The sequence below is a fragment of the Lepus europaeus genome, chromosome 8 (genome assembly GCF_033115175.1).
Source record: "Lepus europaeus isolate LE1 chromosome 8, mLepTim1.pri, whole genome shotgun sequence".
Taxonomy (NCBI): domain Eukaryota; kingdom Metazoa; phylum Chordata; class Mammalia; order Lagomorpha; family Leporidae; genus Lepus; species Lepus europaeus.
This window is the reverse complement of record NC_084834.1, coordinates 42,719,214-42,735,310: the sequence shown is the minus strand read 5'-3', so window position 1 is coordinate 42,735,310 and position 16,097 is coordinate 42,719,214. Positions and strand designations below refer to the sequence as shown.

The following is a 16,097-nucleotide window of genomic DNA, read 5'->3' as shown; positions in this document are numbered from 1 at the left end:
TCAAAGATAGCTGCCCTTTTTAAAAAAAAAACACTTTTTCAAAATTTCTCATGATGTATGTATTTGAAAAGCAGAGTGACAGCGAGAATGATAAAAAGAGAAGAAGAAAAAGAAGGAGGAAGAGGAGAAATAGTGGTGAAAGAAAGATGAGAGAGAAAGAATGAGATCATCTATTGGCTGATTTACTCCCAAAAATAAACACAGTAGTCATGGCTGGACCAGGCAGATATCATAAGGCAGAAACACCATCTCAGTCTCCCATGAGGGTGGTAGGAGTTAGTACTTGGGATAGCATCTGCTGCCTCCAAGTTGCGTTAATAAGATGGCAAATTAGATATGAAGGCCAGACTCTTTCTCAGGCCCTCCTATGTGGTATTAGGACTTCCCAAGTGGCAGCTTAACCCACTGTAGCACACCTGCCAATATGCTATTTTTTCTATGTAACAATGCTCCCTTGAGATGTAAATATCAGTCTTAATAAATCTAAATTGTATCACAATGGTTATCCTCACTTGAATGAATTTCACACATTGAAATTTACTCCAGACTCACAACAATACAACTTTTGCACTAATGTTATTAATATTATGTACATTTCTGATAGCCTTACCTTCATCTCTTAATAATCAATAGCAGATTAGCAATGGTCCATATGGTACTTAATTCCCATCACTGCTAGATAGGCAATTATTTTATTACATATTTCCACTAGATTGATATTTTTTGTTTCATGGACAATTATTTGCATAAATTCATACCTGAATATATTTTCTTGATTTTCTCAATGACTGATTCATGAAGTAACTTGGGAGCCCATGAGATAAAACTTTGAATTAATGAATTTTTCATTAAAGTTCCTATTATAAACTTTTATCTCTTGAGTAAATACCTAAGTCAAAATCTAGCATTCACCAAGCAGCCTACTTTTCGTTCTTATGTTAATGAGGAGGCTAATTGCAAATTTCCCTAGATAATCTCCCAGTCAATTATTCATGAACCAGTGGCAACACACATGACATTTCTGAATGACATCCCTCAGTCCTTTTGTTTACAAGTTTAAAATTGTGCAAGATGATTTGAACGATTAAACATTAAAGTTGTCCAAAAGGTAGGTTTAAAAAGAAAAAAAATCTGAAATTAGACTACCTGACACGTTAGTTTTTAATTTATTTATGACTACCACTTTTGAAAATGAAAAAGCTTCAAAGGGAAAAAAGAAAATATTAACTTCAGACTTCTCTTTATGGATATTATTGGACTGTTGCTCTTCAATAAGAAATATGCCATTTCAAATGAACCATCTAATTGATGCATATAATTATGACATTTGCTGAATAACAAATCAGATCTAATTGCAATACAAATTAATACAAGCATGCTAAGTGAAATTCAGCTCTATAGCACATTCAAGTTTTTCATGTTCGCATTTTTTCCATGGTTAGTGAGTTGTAAATGCACTTCTTTGTTGCATCTGCTCACACTCATGTTGATATATTTAATTTACCATCTGTCATTTTGGAAGATGAGTTCATCTTCAGCAGTAGTTTTCTGTAACAGTTACAAATAAAGTTCAGATTTTCCATTTTCCCTGAGGTTTCTGGGTTTTTCCAGTTTCTTTTTTTGTTTGTTTGTTTGTTGCTTATTTTTAGTAATTTCATTGTTTAGAGCCTTGCTAGTATCCAATGTAAGACATGTTCTCTATACTTTTGTAATTTGATGACTTGGGTTCTTTTTCCTTCGATAGAAGTTTATTAGACTGGCAGGCAGCATTTTGCTAGTGCCCATTTCAAGCTTGAGGGCACTATAAGCATATGAGGTAATTGACTTGAACCTATGCCCCAGAATAATTTTAAAACATTCTAATTAATCAGCATTTCTATGGCATATTGTGTGTATTGTGTCTGTGTCTGTGTGAAAGGTTCGCAGAAAGTTTTTATCCTGTATTGATTAGGACTTCAAATAGTATTAAAATATTCTCTATTAGGAAAACTAAGGAAAACAGATATTTAAACACTCTTAAGACATTGAAATGAGGCAAATTACTGTTCTGCCCTTTGAAGTTTCTTTGAAGTGCAGTAAGAATACACAGATTTACAGAAAAAAGTACAATTTATTAATATACATGGATGAATCACAGGAAGGTGATTAAACAACAAATGGCATTCATAAACTTCTGTTACCCTGTTTCAGAGGGGGGAAGAAAATGGGGCTTTAGGCAACTTTGAATGATGGTAATAATGTAGGTAAGGAGATAGTGATCAGAAAAAGAGGAGGAGGAAGTATCCTGCATCCCCAGGGTGGCCTATAAAACTCCTCCAATGGGTTGCAACCAGAAACCATGACTGTAGCAAAGTCACTTCCCAGAACCAGTGCTGGCCTAAAATATCCAACATGACTGGTTACTGCATTGTTGTGGAATAAGTAAGAGGAAGATAGCTAGCTGTGATGAGTTGGAACTCTTGATCATTGCATAATGAGGCTGTCTCTTTAAACTATTGATTTGATAAGCCAACCTTCACAGAATGTATCTGTTGCATCTGGGGCAAAGGCACATGCTAAGACCCCACCCTATTTGCATATCTAATTTGGGTGCTACCTCCTTCCTTACAAAAACAGGGAGAAAGCTGGAAAGAACTTTATTTCCACTATAGACCTTCCTTAGATGTACTACTCTCTTCCCTCTTTCTGCCACCGACCTCGCCTAGAAGGACTGCTCCTGTTTTTGCTCTTTCTTCCATAGAATACTCCCAGACACTTCACTCTCATGTGTGCTTTTCTGCTGCAGAGCTCAGATGAAACTTCCCAACTATAGGTATCATTCTTGGTTTTTCTTTTCTCTCTAGGTTATTGGGAATTATTTGCCAATCATGTTGGGTAATTTTCAGTGTCGGGTGGTCCAGAGTTCTGTGTGAATTTATTTCTCTTTCCTCACTGCCAAATAAACACTATTTCCATTTGCATATAATACCAGTCTGGGCTTATTATTTCTATCTCTGTGGGAGGCGAGAACATGGATTTAAAAAAAAAAAAAAAAAAAAAAAGCCGGTGCAGCGGCTCACTAGGCTAATCCTCCGCCTTGTGGCGCCAGCACACTGGATTCTGTCCCGGTTGCCCCTCTTCCAAGCTAGCTCTCTGCTGTGGCCAGGGAGTGCAGTGCAGGATGGCCCAAGTGCTTGGGCCCTGCAACCCATGGGAGACCAGGAGAAGCACCTGGCTCCTGCCATCGGATCAGCACGGTGCTCAGGCCGCAGCGCGCTGGCCGCGGCGGACATTGGAGGGTGAACCAACAGTAAAGGAAGACCTTTCTCTCTGTCTCTCTCACTGTCCACTCTGCCTGTCAAAAAATTTAAAAAAAAGATGTGTTAATTGTCTACTGTCCACAGCACAATTACAAAACATCTATTATATTATCATTATAGTAAAATTACCATGACATATAGCATATATGTGGTCATGACATTTTAGATAATTCTTTATTTTTTATTTATTTATTTTTTTTATTTTTGACAGGCAGAGTGGACAGTGAGAGAGAGAGAGAGAGACAGAGAGAAAGGTCTTCCTTTGCCATTGGTTCACCCTCCTATCGCAGCCGTGGCCAGTGTGCTGCGGCCAGCGCACCGCGCTGATCCAAAAGCAGGAGCCAGGTGCCTATCCTGGTCTCCCATGGGGTGCAGGGCCCAAGCACTTGGGTCATCCTCCACTGCCTTCCCGGGCCATAGCAGAGAGCTGGCCTGGAAGAGGGGCAACTGGGATAGAATCCAGTGCCCCGACCAGGACTAGAACCTGGTGTGCTAGCGCCGCTAGGCGGAGGATTAGCCTGTTGAGCCATGGCATCGGCCCCATTTTAGATAATTCTAAACATGCCTGTAAATGGTGACGTTTTCGAAAAACAGAGCAACAGTGGGAGATGAAAAAGGAGAGAGTGAGATCTTCCATCTCCTGGCTTACTCCCCAAATATCTGCAGTGCCCCCCCCAAAAAAAAAACAGGGCCCGACTAAATACAGAGGTCACCAAATTCCTAGAAATCTTCACCCTTCCCTGTAAAGCTCTACTCAATCACATAAGATGATCCCATGGCTTACCCTTGAGTATACCTACTCTTCCTCTTGAGTATGTATGCTCACTTTCCTAGTAAGTCTTATCCCTCTAATAACGTTATCTGTGTCTTGTGCTCAAATTCTTTAATGTGGGAAACAACAACCTGGACCTCTCATCCCTCCACCAGCAATTGAATCATCCAATGGATGGGCGATGGTGTTTGAATGATTCTCCCCAGAGGTAGAATAGACACAAGCAGATGCTGGTTGATGGTAGTCTGTGAAGCTATGGTGACGTACTTGTCTTCCTACACCATGGAGTTTATCTTTCCTAATGCAAAGAATCTCATGGAGAAGATGGAAGGCAATTGTTTTGAAGAAAAACCCTCCTTGTGCTTGGCAGACAGACAAGGAAATGATTCAAGAGATATTGATTTTAAAGTAATTCTTAAAGCCTTCCTATTCTCATTAGTTGAAAGCACTCACCATATCAAAGTATCATACTGTGGGGTGTTGTAATCTGATAGACACTTACAACTGCAGCAACCAAGAGCCAGAGTGAGCAGCAGCTGGGAGATGTAGGTGAGACCAGAGTATGGCAAACCATGGTGATATAGCTAGAGGGAGAGTGTAGAGCCCTGGAAGAGGGCAGTTGCTTGTGGTTACCTGTGGACCCAGTGGAACTAGAGAGGGCACGTTAATCTCACCCCAACTTCTCCACAGCAGTGCATGCTGCTCAGTTGAGAAAGGGCGGGTGCCATTTTGGGTTTGTGCAGGAGCTGCAGGAGACTGTGTGTATGCACAGCAACTGGTTGAGACAAGACACCATCTTCTCAGCAGTAGTGGTGGCAGCTGTGAAGAGAGAACATTTGGCCAGTGGCTCCTGTGTATCCATGCGGTCCAGAGATTCAAGTAGAGGAAAAAATGTGCAATTTCCACTAACTAAGCTTGACTGGGAGGTGGCTGGGCATCCACGTAGGATGGGGAGAAGCTCCCAGTTTCATAATATCACGATGCCTGGGAAGAGCAGGATTGCAGAACATCTTCCTCTCTGTTGACTGGACAGGCTGCCAGGGCAGAGTAAAACCTCTACACCCAGCGACTATGGGAGCCTGTGTGCTGAAATCATGGGGACTTGGTGGTCACATGAGAAGGTGCAAGGTGTAACTGGGTCTCAGATCAATCACTGGGAATAGCTCAACATGCTTGGAGCTCCTTGGTTGCTTGGGACAGGTCATTGCAACAAGAACTGTGCTCACAGTGAGAACTCTGCAGATCATCTGTGAGGTTCATCTTGTGGCACAGATGAGTGTAGAACTCACTGGGGGCTAACATGCAGCATTGCTCAGCTTGGAGAAGAGGAGATGAGGGAGAGATCACACCAACACAGGTAACCATTCCCCACCTTCTGTTATCAAGAGAAAATATATCAGTCCCAACTTGGGTGTTATGATGGATTCTCACCCCAACCTGGAGTACTGACCAGACTCCCTGGTTATACCCTCCATACTCCTTTTGGTATTCAGTGAAAGTGCTAATGTTCCACTAAGCAACAAAAGCATAGCTCAAAGGTAAAAGCCATCAGATGAAAAAAAAAAAAAATCAACTCCACAGATGTATAAAACAAACACAGAAATTCAGGAAACAAGAATAAGGAAGACACCAAGACCACCCCCAACCCCACAAAAAAATAACAAAATTTCAATATTAGGATATGAAGATGAAGAGACTGGTGAAATGCCAAAAATAGAATGCAAAAAACTTAATCATAGGATTGCTCAAAAACAATCAGAGTTAAATTCATGAAATAAAGAAAATCATTCAAGATATGAATGGAAAAGTTTCACATGAAATTGAGATTTTAAAGAGAAATCAAAATGAAATACTAGAAATGAAAAATTCAGTATATCAAATAAAACATGTTGTGGAAAGACTTAGCAGCAGACTTGGTGAGGCAGAAGAAAGAACATATGAATTAGAAGACAAATTTTTAGCAATTTTATAGTCAAATGAAAAAAATATGAAATTAGAAAACTTAAAACTTATGGGATACTATAAAATGATTCAATATATGGGTCTTAGGAATTACAGAAGATGTGGAAAGAGAGAAGGGACTAGAAGCCTATTTAGCAAAATAATTATAGAAACCTTCTCCAATTTGGTGAAAGAAAGAGATGCCCAATAGAGGAAGCACATAGAACTCCTAACAGACAGGATCAGAAAAAATCTTCACCACAACACACTGTAGTGAAACTTTCCACAGAAAAACATAAATAAAAGATTCGAAAATTTCCATGAGATGAATGCTGAATTACATTCAGTGGATCTCCAAATAGACTCTCAGCTGACTTCTCAGAATCTGTAAAGGCTAGAAGAGAATGGAGAGATGTAGTCCAAGTTTTAAGAGAAAAAACTGTCTTCCAAGAATACTGTACTCTGCAAAGCTCTGGATTATGAATGAAGGTGAAACAAAGACCTTCCATAACAGAAATTGAAATAATTTGTCACCACTCATCCAACCTTAAAAAAGATTCTTAATGATGTATTAGCCACAGAAACACAGAAGATAGCCATTATTATGAAAGAATGTAAAGGCAGGAAATCCCCCAGTAAAAATACAAAAGAAATCCAAAGTAAAAAAGGAATATTTATCAAAATTCGCAGGGCCAAGTCATCACATATCAATAGTCACCTTGAATATAAAGGGCTAAAGCCTCCAGTGAAATTATACAGATTGGCTGAATAGATTAAAAAATCAAGACTTATTTCTTTGTTCACTGCAAGAAACATATCTCACCAACAAAGATATATGCAGACTGAACCTGAAAGGATGAAAAAAGATATTCCATACTTACAGAAAGCAAAACAGAGCAGGCATTGCCATTCTAATATCAGAAAAAATAACCTTTAACATAAAAACTGGTAAAGGAGATGAAGAAGGGCAATATCCCCTATTTGCAGATAACGTAACTATATATATATGTGTGTGTGTGTGTGTGTGTGTATGTATATACATACATATATATAGGGAATCCAAAACTGTATTGAGAGTCTATTGGAACTCATAAAAGAGTTTGGTATAATCACAAGAGATAAAATCCACACAGAAAAATCAATAAACTTTGTATACACAATGTCATCACTGAGAAAGAACTTTAAGATCAGGCCCATTCTCAGTAGCTCCAAAAAGAATTACATACATTGGAACAAATTTAACCAAGCATCTTTACAATGAAAATTACAGAACACTGAAGTAAGAAAGAGAAGACATTAAAAAATGGAAAATATCCAATGTTCACTGATTGGAAGAATCAACATCATCAAAATGTCCATACTATCAAAAGCAATTTACAGATTCAATGCAATACCAATAAAAAAAAAATCAATGACATTCTTCTCAGGTCTAGAAAAAATATTGCTAAAATTCATATAGAAACACAAGAGACCCTGAGTAGCTAAAACAATCTTTTACATAAAAAACAAAGCCAGAGGCATCACAATATCTGAATTCAAGATATACTACAGGTGCTAGTGTTGTGGCATAGCACGTGAGGTTGCCACCTGCAGTGCCAGCATCTATATTGGCACTGGTTCAAGTCCAGCTGCTCCAATTCTGACCCAGCTCTCTGTTATGCCCTGGAAAGGCACCTGCATGGGAGACCCAGAGGAAGCTCCTGGCCCCTGGATTCGGATCAGTTCATCTCTGGCTGTTGGGGCCATCTGGGAAATGAACTAGCAGATGGAAGACCTCTACCTCTATGCCTCTGCCTCTCTGTAACTCTGCCTTTCAAATAAATAGATTAATCTTTAAAAAACAAAGGATATACTACAGGGCAGTTCAATCTAAACAGCCTGCTACTGGCACTAAAACAGATGTATAGACAAATGGAATAGAATAGAAAGTCCAGAAACCAATATATGCATTTATAACCAACTTATCTTCGACAAAGGAGCAAATCCAACCCCTGGATCCAAAACAATCTCTTCAAAAAAATGGTGCTGGGAAAACTGGATTGCCTCATGTGGAAGGATGAAACTAGACCCATACTTTACACCTTACAAAAAAAATCCATTCAAAATGAATCAAAACCTAAATCTATGATCCAGTGCCATCAAACTACTCAAAACATTGGGGAAACTCAGGAAGACACTGGCATAGGCAAAGTCTTCTTGGCAAAGACTCCAGAAACACAGGCAATCAAAGAAAATTGACGAATAGGATTACTTCAAGCTGAGAAGCCTATACACTGTAAAAGAAACACTCAGCAAAGTGAAGAGGCAACTGACAGAGTGGGAGAAAATATTTGCAAACTATGCATCTAATAAAAGGTTAACATCCAGAATCTATAAAGAGTTCAAGAAATTCAAAAACCACAAAACAAACAATCTAGTTAAGAAGTGGGCAAAGCTGCATCCGCATAGGAGACCAGGAGAAACACCTGGCTCCTGGCTTTGGATCAGCGTGGTGCGCCAGCGGCCATTGGAGGGTGAACCAACAGTAAAGGAAGACCTTTCTCTCTGTCTCTCTCTCTCACTGTCCACTCTGCCTGTCAACAACAACAAAAAAAAAAAGAAATGGGCAAAGGACTTGAGCAAGCATTTTTCAAGAGAGGAAATTCAAGTGGCCAACAGACACTTGAGAAATGCTCAGAATCACTAGCCATCAAGGAAATGCACATCAAAACCACGCTGAGGTTTCACCTCGATACAGTTAGAATGGCTCTTGTACAGAAATCAACAAACAACAAATGTTGGTGATGATGTGGGGAAAAAGGTATCCTGGTCCACTGTTGGTGGGAATGTAAATTGGTGCAGTCACTGTGGAAGACAGTATGGTGATACCTCAGAAATCTGAATATAGACCTACCATATGATATAACCATCTCACTCCTGGGAATTTACCCAAACCTAAAGAAAGCCGAATATTAAAGAATTTTCTGTACTCCCATATTCATTTAAGCACAATTAGCAATAGCTAAGATGAATTCAACCGAAATGTTCATCACCTGTTGACTGGATAAAGAAATTTTGGTACATATGCAATATGGGGTACTATTCAACTCTAAAACAAAAATGAAATCCTGTTCTTTTGCAACAAAATGGACGCAAGTGCAAATGATTGTACTTAGTGAAATAAGCCAGTTCCTAAAAGACAAATACCATAAGTTTTACCTGATCTGAGGTAACTAATAGTATACCTGAAAAGTATTGGAGTGAAATGGACATTTTGAGATTTGATGATCATTTATAGCCCTTATCTGTTCCATTGAGTAACTGTTTGTTTTTATTCATACTATTTGTTGAACTGTTTTACTTAATGTAGGATTATCTTTATGATCATTAAGTAAACTGAAAATAGATCTTTGAAAGAGTTAAGAGTGGGAATGGGACAGAGAGTAGGGAGAAAGGTTGGAGTTTGAGCAAGAGGGAGAGTTAGTGAGGGAAGTATCACTATGTTCCTAAACCTGTATTGATGAAACACAAAAAAACTTGTATAAAGTAAATAAAATTTAAAAATAAAGAAAAAAAATTACCATATAAAAAGCATGTAACTTTATCATTTCACAAAATAAATGGTGTTGGACCTCTCAGTTGCAGAGATGCCCACTTGCTCGGGAGGACGCCCAAAGATCCAGACCAGTTGATGCAAAAAGCACGAGGTTTTTATTGAACGTTTGCGCAAACGGGCCCCCACCTCAGGCAGTGAGGAGCCCTGAGCGGCAGTTTCACACAGGTTATATAGGCAACGAATTAGCATATGGAATGCAGAGGTGGCACGGGATTGGCTGGTTCGGAGGGACAATTAGCATACCGGAGAATGCTGAGGAGAGTGCTGAGGGAACCAGCTGAGGAGAGTGCTGAGGAGAGTGCTGAGGGAACCAGCTGAGGAGAATGCTGAGGAGAGTGCTGAGGGAACCAGCTGAGGAGAGTGCTGAGGAGAGTGCTGAGGGAACCAGCTGAGGAGAGTACTGAGGAGAGTGCTGAGATTCTCTGAAGGGGAGTGGCAGCTCTGCTCTGGGCATGCCTAGAGGTTATCTGAAGGGGATTGACTTTTCCTTCCCAGAGAACGTCCTGCCCGCTGGACTCTGGGGAACATCTAACCTCTTAAGAAGCCCCTGATATCTGCCCAGGCCTAGTTTCTTGTCCCTCTCCCCCTTAAGGGTCCTTCATTCCCTCCTTTTCTTTTTGCAAAGATTTTAATCCTAAAATCTATTGGACTGGCCTAGGGAGAGCCTGCCTTACTGGAGGGAGGGAACTCTGTTCTTGCTGGACTGGGTTGGGTTCCACGTTAACAATTGTGGAGCATGGGGATTGGAAAAACAATGGGGAAAGGCCAGGAACATCATAAATATTAAACAGTTTTTGAAAGTCTTAGCTTGAGTGGGTTCTGAGTGCGCTGGAGCTTCCATTTGGCTGGTCTATCCGGATCCTCGGGGCCCTGGGGAGGTGGTGCTTGCTTCACGTGTGAGGCGTGGACCCAAGCAGCGATTCCGTCGACCTTGAGAGCGGTGGGAGTTGTCAACAGCACAGTGAAGGGGCCTTTCCACCGGGGCTCTAGAGTCTTAGATTGGTGCCTTCGGACATACACAGCATCACCAATTTGGAAAGGATGTGGAATGGTTGTCGTCTTGGGTTGGTAGGCTGCTGCAAGAGGTTTCCAGACCTGGTTCTGGATGATCTGGAGTGCTCTCAACCGGGCCTGTAACTTAGGGGCATCGGCAACGGAGTCACTGGCAAGGTCAAGCAAGCCTGCTACTGGTGGGGGCCCTCCATAAAGGATTTCGTATGGTGTCAGCCCGCAATGAGAGGGCGTGTTTCGGACCCGGAATAACACCATAGGGAGGAGTTGGACCCAGTCTTTAACACCAGTCTCCAACGCTAATTTGGTCAAGGTCTCTTTAATTGTTCTGTTCATTCTTTCTACCTGTCCTGAACTTTGGGGTCTATAGGCACAATGCAATTTCCAATTTATGCCTAATGCTTTGGCCACCAACTGACTTACCTGGGAGACAAACGCTGGGCCATTGTTGGACCCGATTACCTTAGGCAAGCCGAACCGGGGGAAGATCTCCTCTATGATCTTCTTAACGACCACCTGGGCGGTTTCCCGTTTTGTGGGGAATGCCTCAGTCCATCCAGAGAAGGTGTCTACAAAAACTAGAAGATACTTATTCCCATAACTGCCCGGCCTTATCTCAGTAAAATCGACCTCCCAGTTGATTCCTGGTCGGTCTCCTCTTACCCTAGCTCCCTCCGGGAGCTTGAGGTGTCTGGCATTTACCTTGGCACACGGAACACAGGATTCAGTCACCTGCTGGACTAAAGAATCAAGTCCGGGGATGTAATAAGACTGCCTATCTTCCTGTAAGGCTGCTTTTAGCTTTTTGTGTCCCAAATGAGTCCATTGATGGAGGCTGGTAATTATTTCTTTAGCCAATTGGTGTGGCAGGACTATTTTCTCTCCGAGCCTCCAAACCCTTATTTGTTCATCATACTCTGCACCGAGCCGCTGGATCGTATCTAAGTCTTGGTCCGAATAGAGGAAAGGTGGTTCCCTCGATACTTGGGTGGGCTCAATTGTCTTTAACGGGAGCACCTGTTGGCTCAGGGCTGCCGCCTTAGCGGCCTCGTCTGCCATCCTGTTTCCCCTTGCTACGGGGTCGTCTCCTCGTTGGTGCCCGGGGCAATGAATTATACTCAACATTTTGGGCAGGAACAGGGCCTGTAGAAGATCTAGGATTTCCTGCTTATTTTTAATGTCCTTGCCTGCTGAGGTTAAGAGGCCCCTTAGCCGGTATATCTCCCCATGTACATGGGCAGTGGCAAAAGCATACCGACTGTCTGTGTAAATGTTGACCTTTTTATCTTGTGCCAGTTTTAAAGCTTGAGTTAAGGCTATGAGCTCGGCTTTTTGAGCAGAAGTTCCAGGCTTTAAGGCACTTGACCAGATAACAGTTTTCCCATCCACCACCGCTGCCCCAGCCCTCCGCTCACCGTTCTGTAGAAAACTGCTCCCATCCGTGAACCAGGTCATTTCGGCATCCGGCAGAGGCTGGTCGGTTAGGTCTTTTCGGGTGCCGTGGGCCTCAGCCAGGATTTGGTGACAGTTATGGATTACCTGGGCCTGGGGCCCCAGTTCCGGGAGCAGGGTGGCCGGGTTTAAAGAGGTGGCAGTCCCAAACCGGACCCGCTCTGAATTTAATAACATAGTCTGGTAATGAGTTATCCGAGCATTTGAGAGCCACCGGTCTGGTGGCTGGCGGATAACTGTCTCCACAGCATGAGGTGCCACTATGGTGAGAGGTTGGCCTAGAGTCAATTTATCCGAGTCTTTCACCAGAACTGCCACGGCCGCTATCATGCGGAGGCACGGAGGCCAGCCGGCCGCTACATTGTCTAGCTTTTTTGAAAAGTATGCCACCGGCTTTTTCCAGGGTCCAAGCATTTGTGTTAGCACTCCCTTCGCCACTCCCTTGTTCTCATCCACGTATAATGTGAAGGGCTTGGTCATATCAGGGAGGCTCAGGGCTGGGGCTGACAATAGGGCCTTTTTTATGTTGTCAAACGCCCGCTGTTGCTCTTCTCTCCATTGAAAGGGAGCATTGGACTTCGTGAGGGGGTACAATGGGGCTGCCAGCTCCGCAAACCCAGGAATCCAAAGGCGGCAGAATCCCGCACTCCCGAGGAATTCCCGCATCTTTCTGGCATCGGTGGGGGGTGGAATTAGAGCAACCACCCTTTTTCGGCTCTCTGTCAGCCACCGTTGCCCTCCTTCTAGGAGGTAGCCTAGGTAGGCCACCTGTTTCTGACATATTTGGGCCTTTTTCGCGGAGGCTCGATAGCCCAATTCCCCCAGTCTCTGTAGCAGGGCCCCGGTACCTTTTAGGCAGTCCTGCTCAGTTTCAGCGGCAAGGAGGAGGTCGTCCACATATTGCAGGAGGACCAGGTCCGGATGGTTGACTCGGAAGTCGGCCAAATCTAGGTGCAGAGCTTCGTCAAACAAGGTAGGCGAGTTTTTAAATCCTTGGGGCAACCTTGTCCAGGTGAGTTGTCCTGAAAACCCGGTCTCTGGGTCTTTCCACTCAAAAGCAAAGATGGATTGGCTCTGAGGGCTCAGTCTTAAACAAAAGAATGCATCCTTTAGATCTAACACAGTGTACCATACGTGGGTCGGAGGCAAGGTACTTAGCAGATTGTAGGGGTTGGGCACTGTGGGATGCATATCCTCCGTTCTCCTGTTAACCTCCCGCAAGTCCTGTACCGGGCGGTAGTCACCCGTACCAGGCTTCTTTACTGGTAGTAGGGGGGTGTTCCAAGGTGAACGACAAGGTTTTAAAATGCCTAGGTGTAACAGTCTCTGGATATGTGGCCGGATACCTTCCTTAGCTTCCTTGCCCATCGGATATTGACGAACTGACACAGGAATGGCCGTGGGCTTCAGATCTATGATCAAGGGAGGCCGGCCCTATTCCCGCAGTCTCTGCCCAGGCCTGAGGAAAATCTGTGAGCCACTTGGGGTCCAGGGGAGCCATGGTGGACGAGGGCCTCTCGAATAATCGGTGTTCGTCCTCCAAGCGTAGTGTTAATACCTGGAGAGGCCGCCCTCCTGAGTCTGTGATGGTAGCTCCTTTCTCATGGAAGTGAATTTGGGCTCCTACCTTCGAGAGTAGGTCCCTGCCCAGGAGGGGGTAGGGACAGTCTGGCACTAGTAAGAACGAGTGTGTCACAAGTCCTGTACTTAACTAGACCTCTCGATTGGTTGTCCAGCGATATAACTTCCCTCCAGTTGCCCCCTGAACCCAGGAAGTCTTGGAGCTTAAAGGCCCTTTTTCTGAAGTCAGTACCGAGTGCTGGGCTCCCGTGTCAATCAGGAAGGTTACCGGTCTGCCCCCCACTTCAAGGGTTATCCTGGGCTCGGGGGGGGGGGCTCCTGGCCCTGAATCACCTAGTCGTCTTCTTCCAGGGACAGGATTGGAACTGGTCTCCTCTTTGGTCCCTGTGTTTTCTTCGGGCAGTCTTTGACCCAGTGTCCTCTTTCTTTACAATAGGCACATTGATCTCTTTCCACCCGAGGCTTTCGTTTGTCTCCCAAGTCCCTATTCTGTCCTGGTCTACTCCTTTCTGTATCCTGCACTACGGTGGCCAAAATTCTACTAAGCTCTCGATTACGTCTTTTGTCTCTTTTGTCTTCCCTTTCCTCCTGCTCCTTGCGGATCCTTTCCTCCTTCTCCTCTCGGGTCTCCCTTTTGTTGTAAATCTTTTCTGCCTCCTTCATTAAATCTTGTATAGTATACCCCTGAAGCCCCTCTAGCCGCTGCAATTTATTGCGGATGTCCGGCGCTGACTGTCCTATAAAGGACATGATTACATCTCCCTGCCGGTCCTCTGCCAGGGGGTCAAACGGGGTATACATACGGTAGGCTTCCATTAATCTTTCTAGGAAGCCTGCCGGCGTTTCCTCAGCCCCCTGTACTACTGCACGTACCTTGGCCAAATTGGTGGGGCGCTTTCCAGCCCCTCTGAGACCCGCAAGGAGAATCTGGCGATAAAGACGAAGTCGCTCCCTACCAGCAACGGTGGTGTAGTCTCAATCAGGATGGGTTGAGGGAAACGACTCCTCGATTTCGTTTAGCAGTAGGGTTGGTCGGCCATCTGCTCCAGGGACGTTTTTCCGTGCCTCAAGGTAGACACGCTGCTTTTCCTCAGTAGTGAGGAGGGTCTGCAGAAGCTGCTGACAATCATCCCAGGTGGGCTGATGAGTCAATAAAATTGACTCGATCAGCCCAGTCAGAGCCTGGGGGTCCTGAGAGAAAGAGGGGTTATGGGTTTTCCAATTGTAAAGATCGGAAGCAGAAAATGGCCAGTACTGCATCTGGCCAGCCACCGAGCGAAGAGGAAAAGCCTGCGAATTCCAGACGCTTCCCGAGCCCCCTGCCTGCCCCCGACGGAGGCGCAGGCGGCTGGAGGGCGGGGAAGGCGCTGAGACTTCTTCCCCTGCCCTCGTGGAATCAGGGGATGGTGCAGAAGGTTGCATATCCCGCTCTGGTTGTTGTGGGAGCTCCTGCGGGGGAGCAGGCTGGCCGGGAAGATAAGGTGGGGGAGAGTCAAAGAGCAGAAAGTCCTGATCAGCCGGAAGAACCGGTGGCTTGTCAGGTTTTGGATCTCGAATCTCCTTCAGAGGGTATAGGGAGGAGGTTGGCACAACCGGGATAGGAGGAGGGGGTAACGGGGTCCGTATGGGCTCCGTCGGGAAGGAGAAGGGTTCTATCCAGGGAGGGGGGTTACGTGTAAGATCCTCCCACGTGGTAATGTAGGGCACCTGATCAGGGTGTCCATTGGATCCTGGCTGAAAGACTCGCGCCTTAATCTGTAAAATAATATCGAGGTTAAAAGTGCCGTTCCTTGGCCAGCCGACCTCGAAGGCCGGCCACTCTGAGGAACAGAATTTTGCCCATTGTTTCCTTTTAACCTCCAATGAGAGGTGGCGCGCGTGTTCTCGAACGTCCTTCCAGTGATCTAGAGTGAGACTTAAAGGGGTGGTTATTTGTTGACCCATGTGTGCAAGGATTTTAGCCCAAACAAAAAGAACAGCCAATGCACAGACATATACAGTAAGCAAGACATACCACATGGCTAAGACAAATCGAACGCTATTGCGCTATTTTTGGGAGCGGCTGCCTGACCAGCCCTCCCTGGGAAGGAGGGAGACTTGGTCTCCAACCCACCTCCAGACCACCCCGGGAGCGTCTTCCGGGGGAACGGACCGAGGGTTTCCCCTACTGATCTCACAGACCGGAGTGTTCTCCGGGGAACGGACCAGGGGTTGCTGGGCACGCCTGCCTCCCCCACTGGTCTCACAGACCGGAGCGTCCTCCGGGGAACGGACCAGGGGTTGCTGGGCACGCCTGCCTCCCCCACTGGTCTCACAGAGTCAGGTACTGGCCAGTCAGAACACTCAAGACGAAGAACAACAAACAGAAAACACTTAATTATACCTCCAACTGGTCCGCAGAGAATGGGTCTGAGGGCGACCTAAAATCCCCGTACGGGCCACCAAA

At 44.6% G+C, this 16,097-nt stretch overlaps 1 protein-coding gene across 1 annotated transcript; it reads right to left on the bottom strand.

The window, feature by feature from the left end:
• Positions 1–548: 548 nt before the first annotated feature.
• LOC133765256 (uncharacterized) lies at positions 549–15,595 on the bottom strand. Its single transcript, XM_062198891.1, is given in 5 exon segments — positions 549–589; positions 10,390–13,502; positions 13,504–13,985; positions 13,988–14,995; positions 15,302–15,595. Coding segments are annotated over 5 exon segments (4,938 nt in total).
• Between the last annotated feature and the right edge of the window lie 502 nt (positions 15,596–16,097).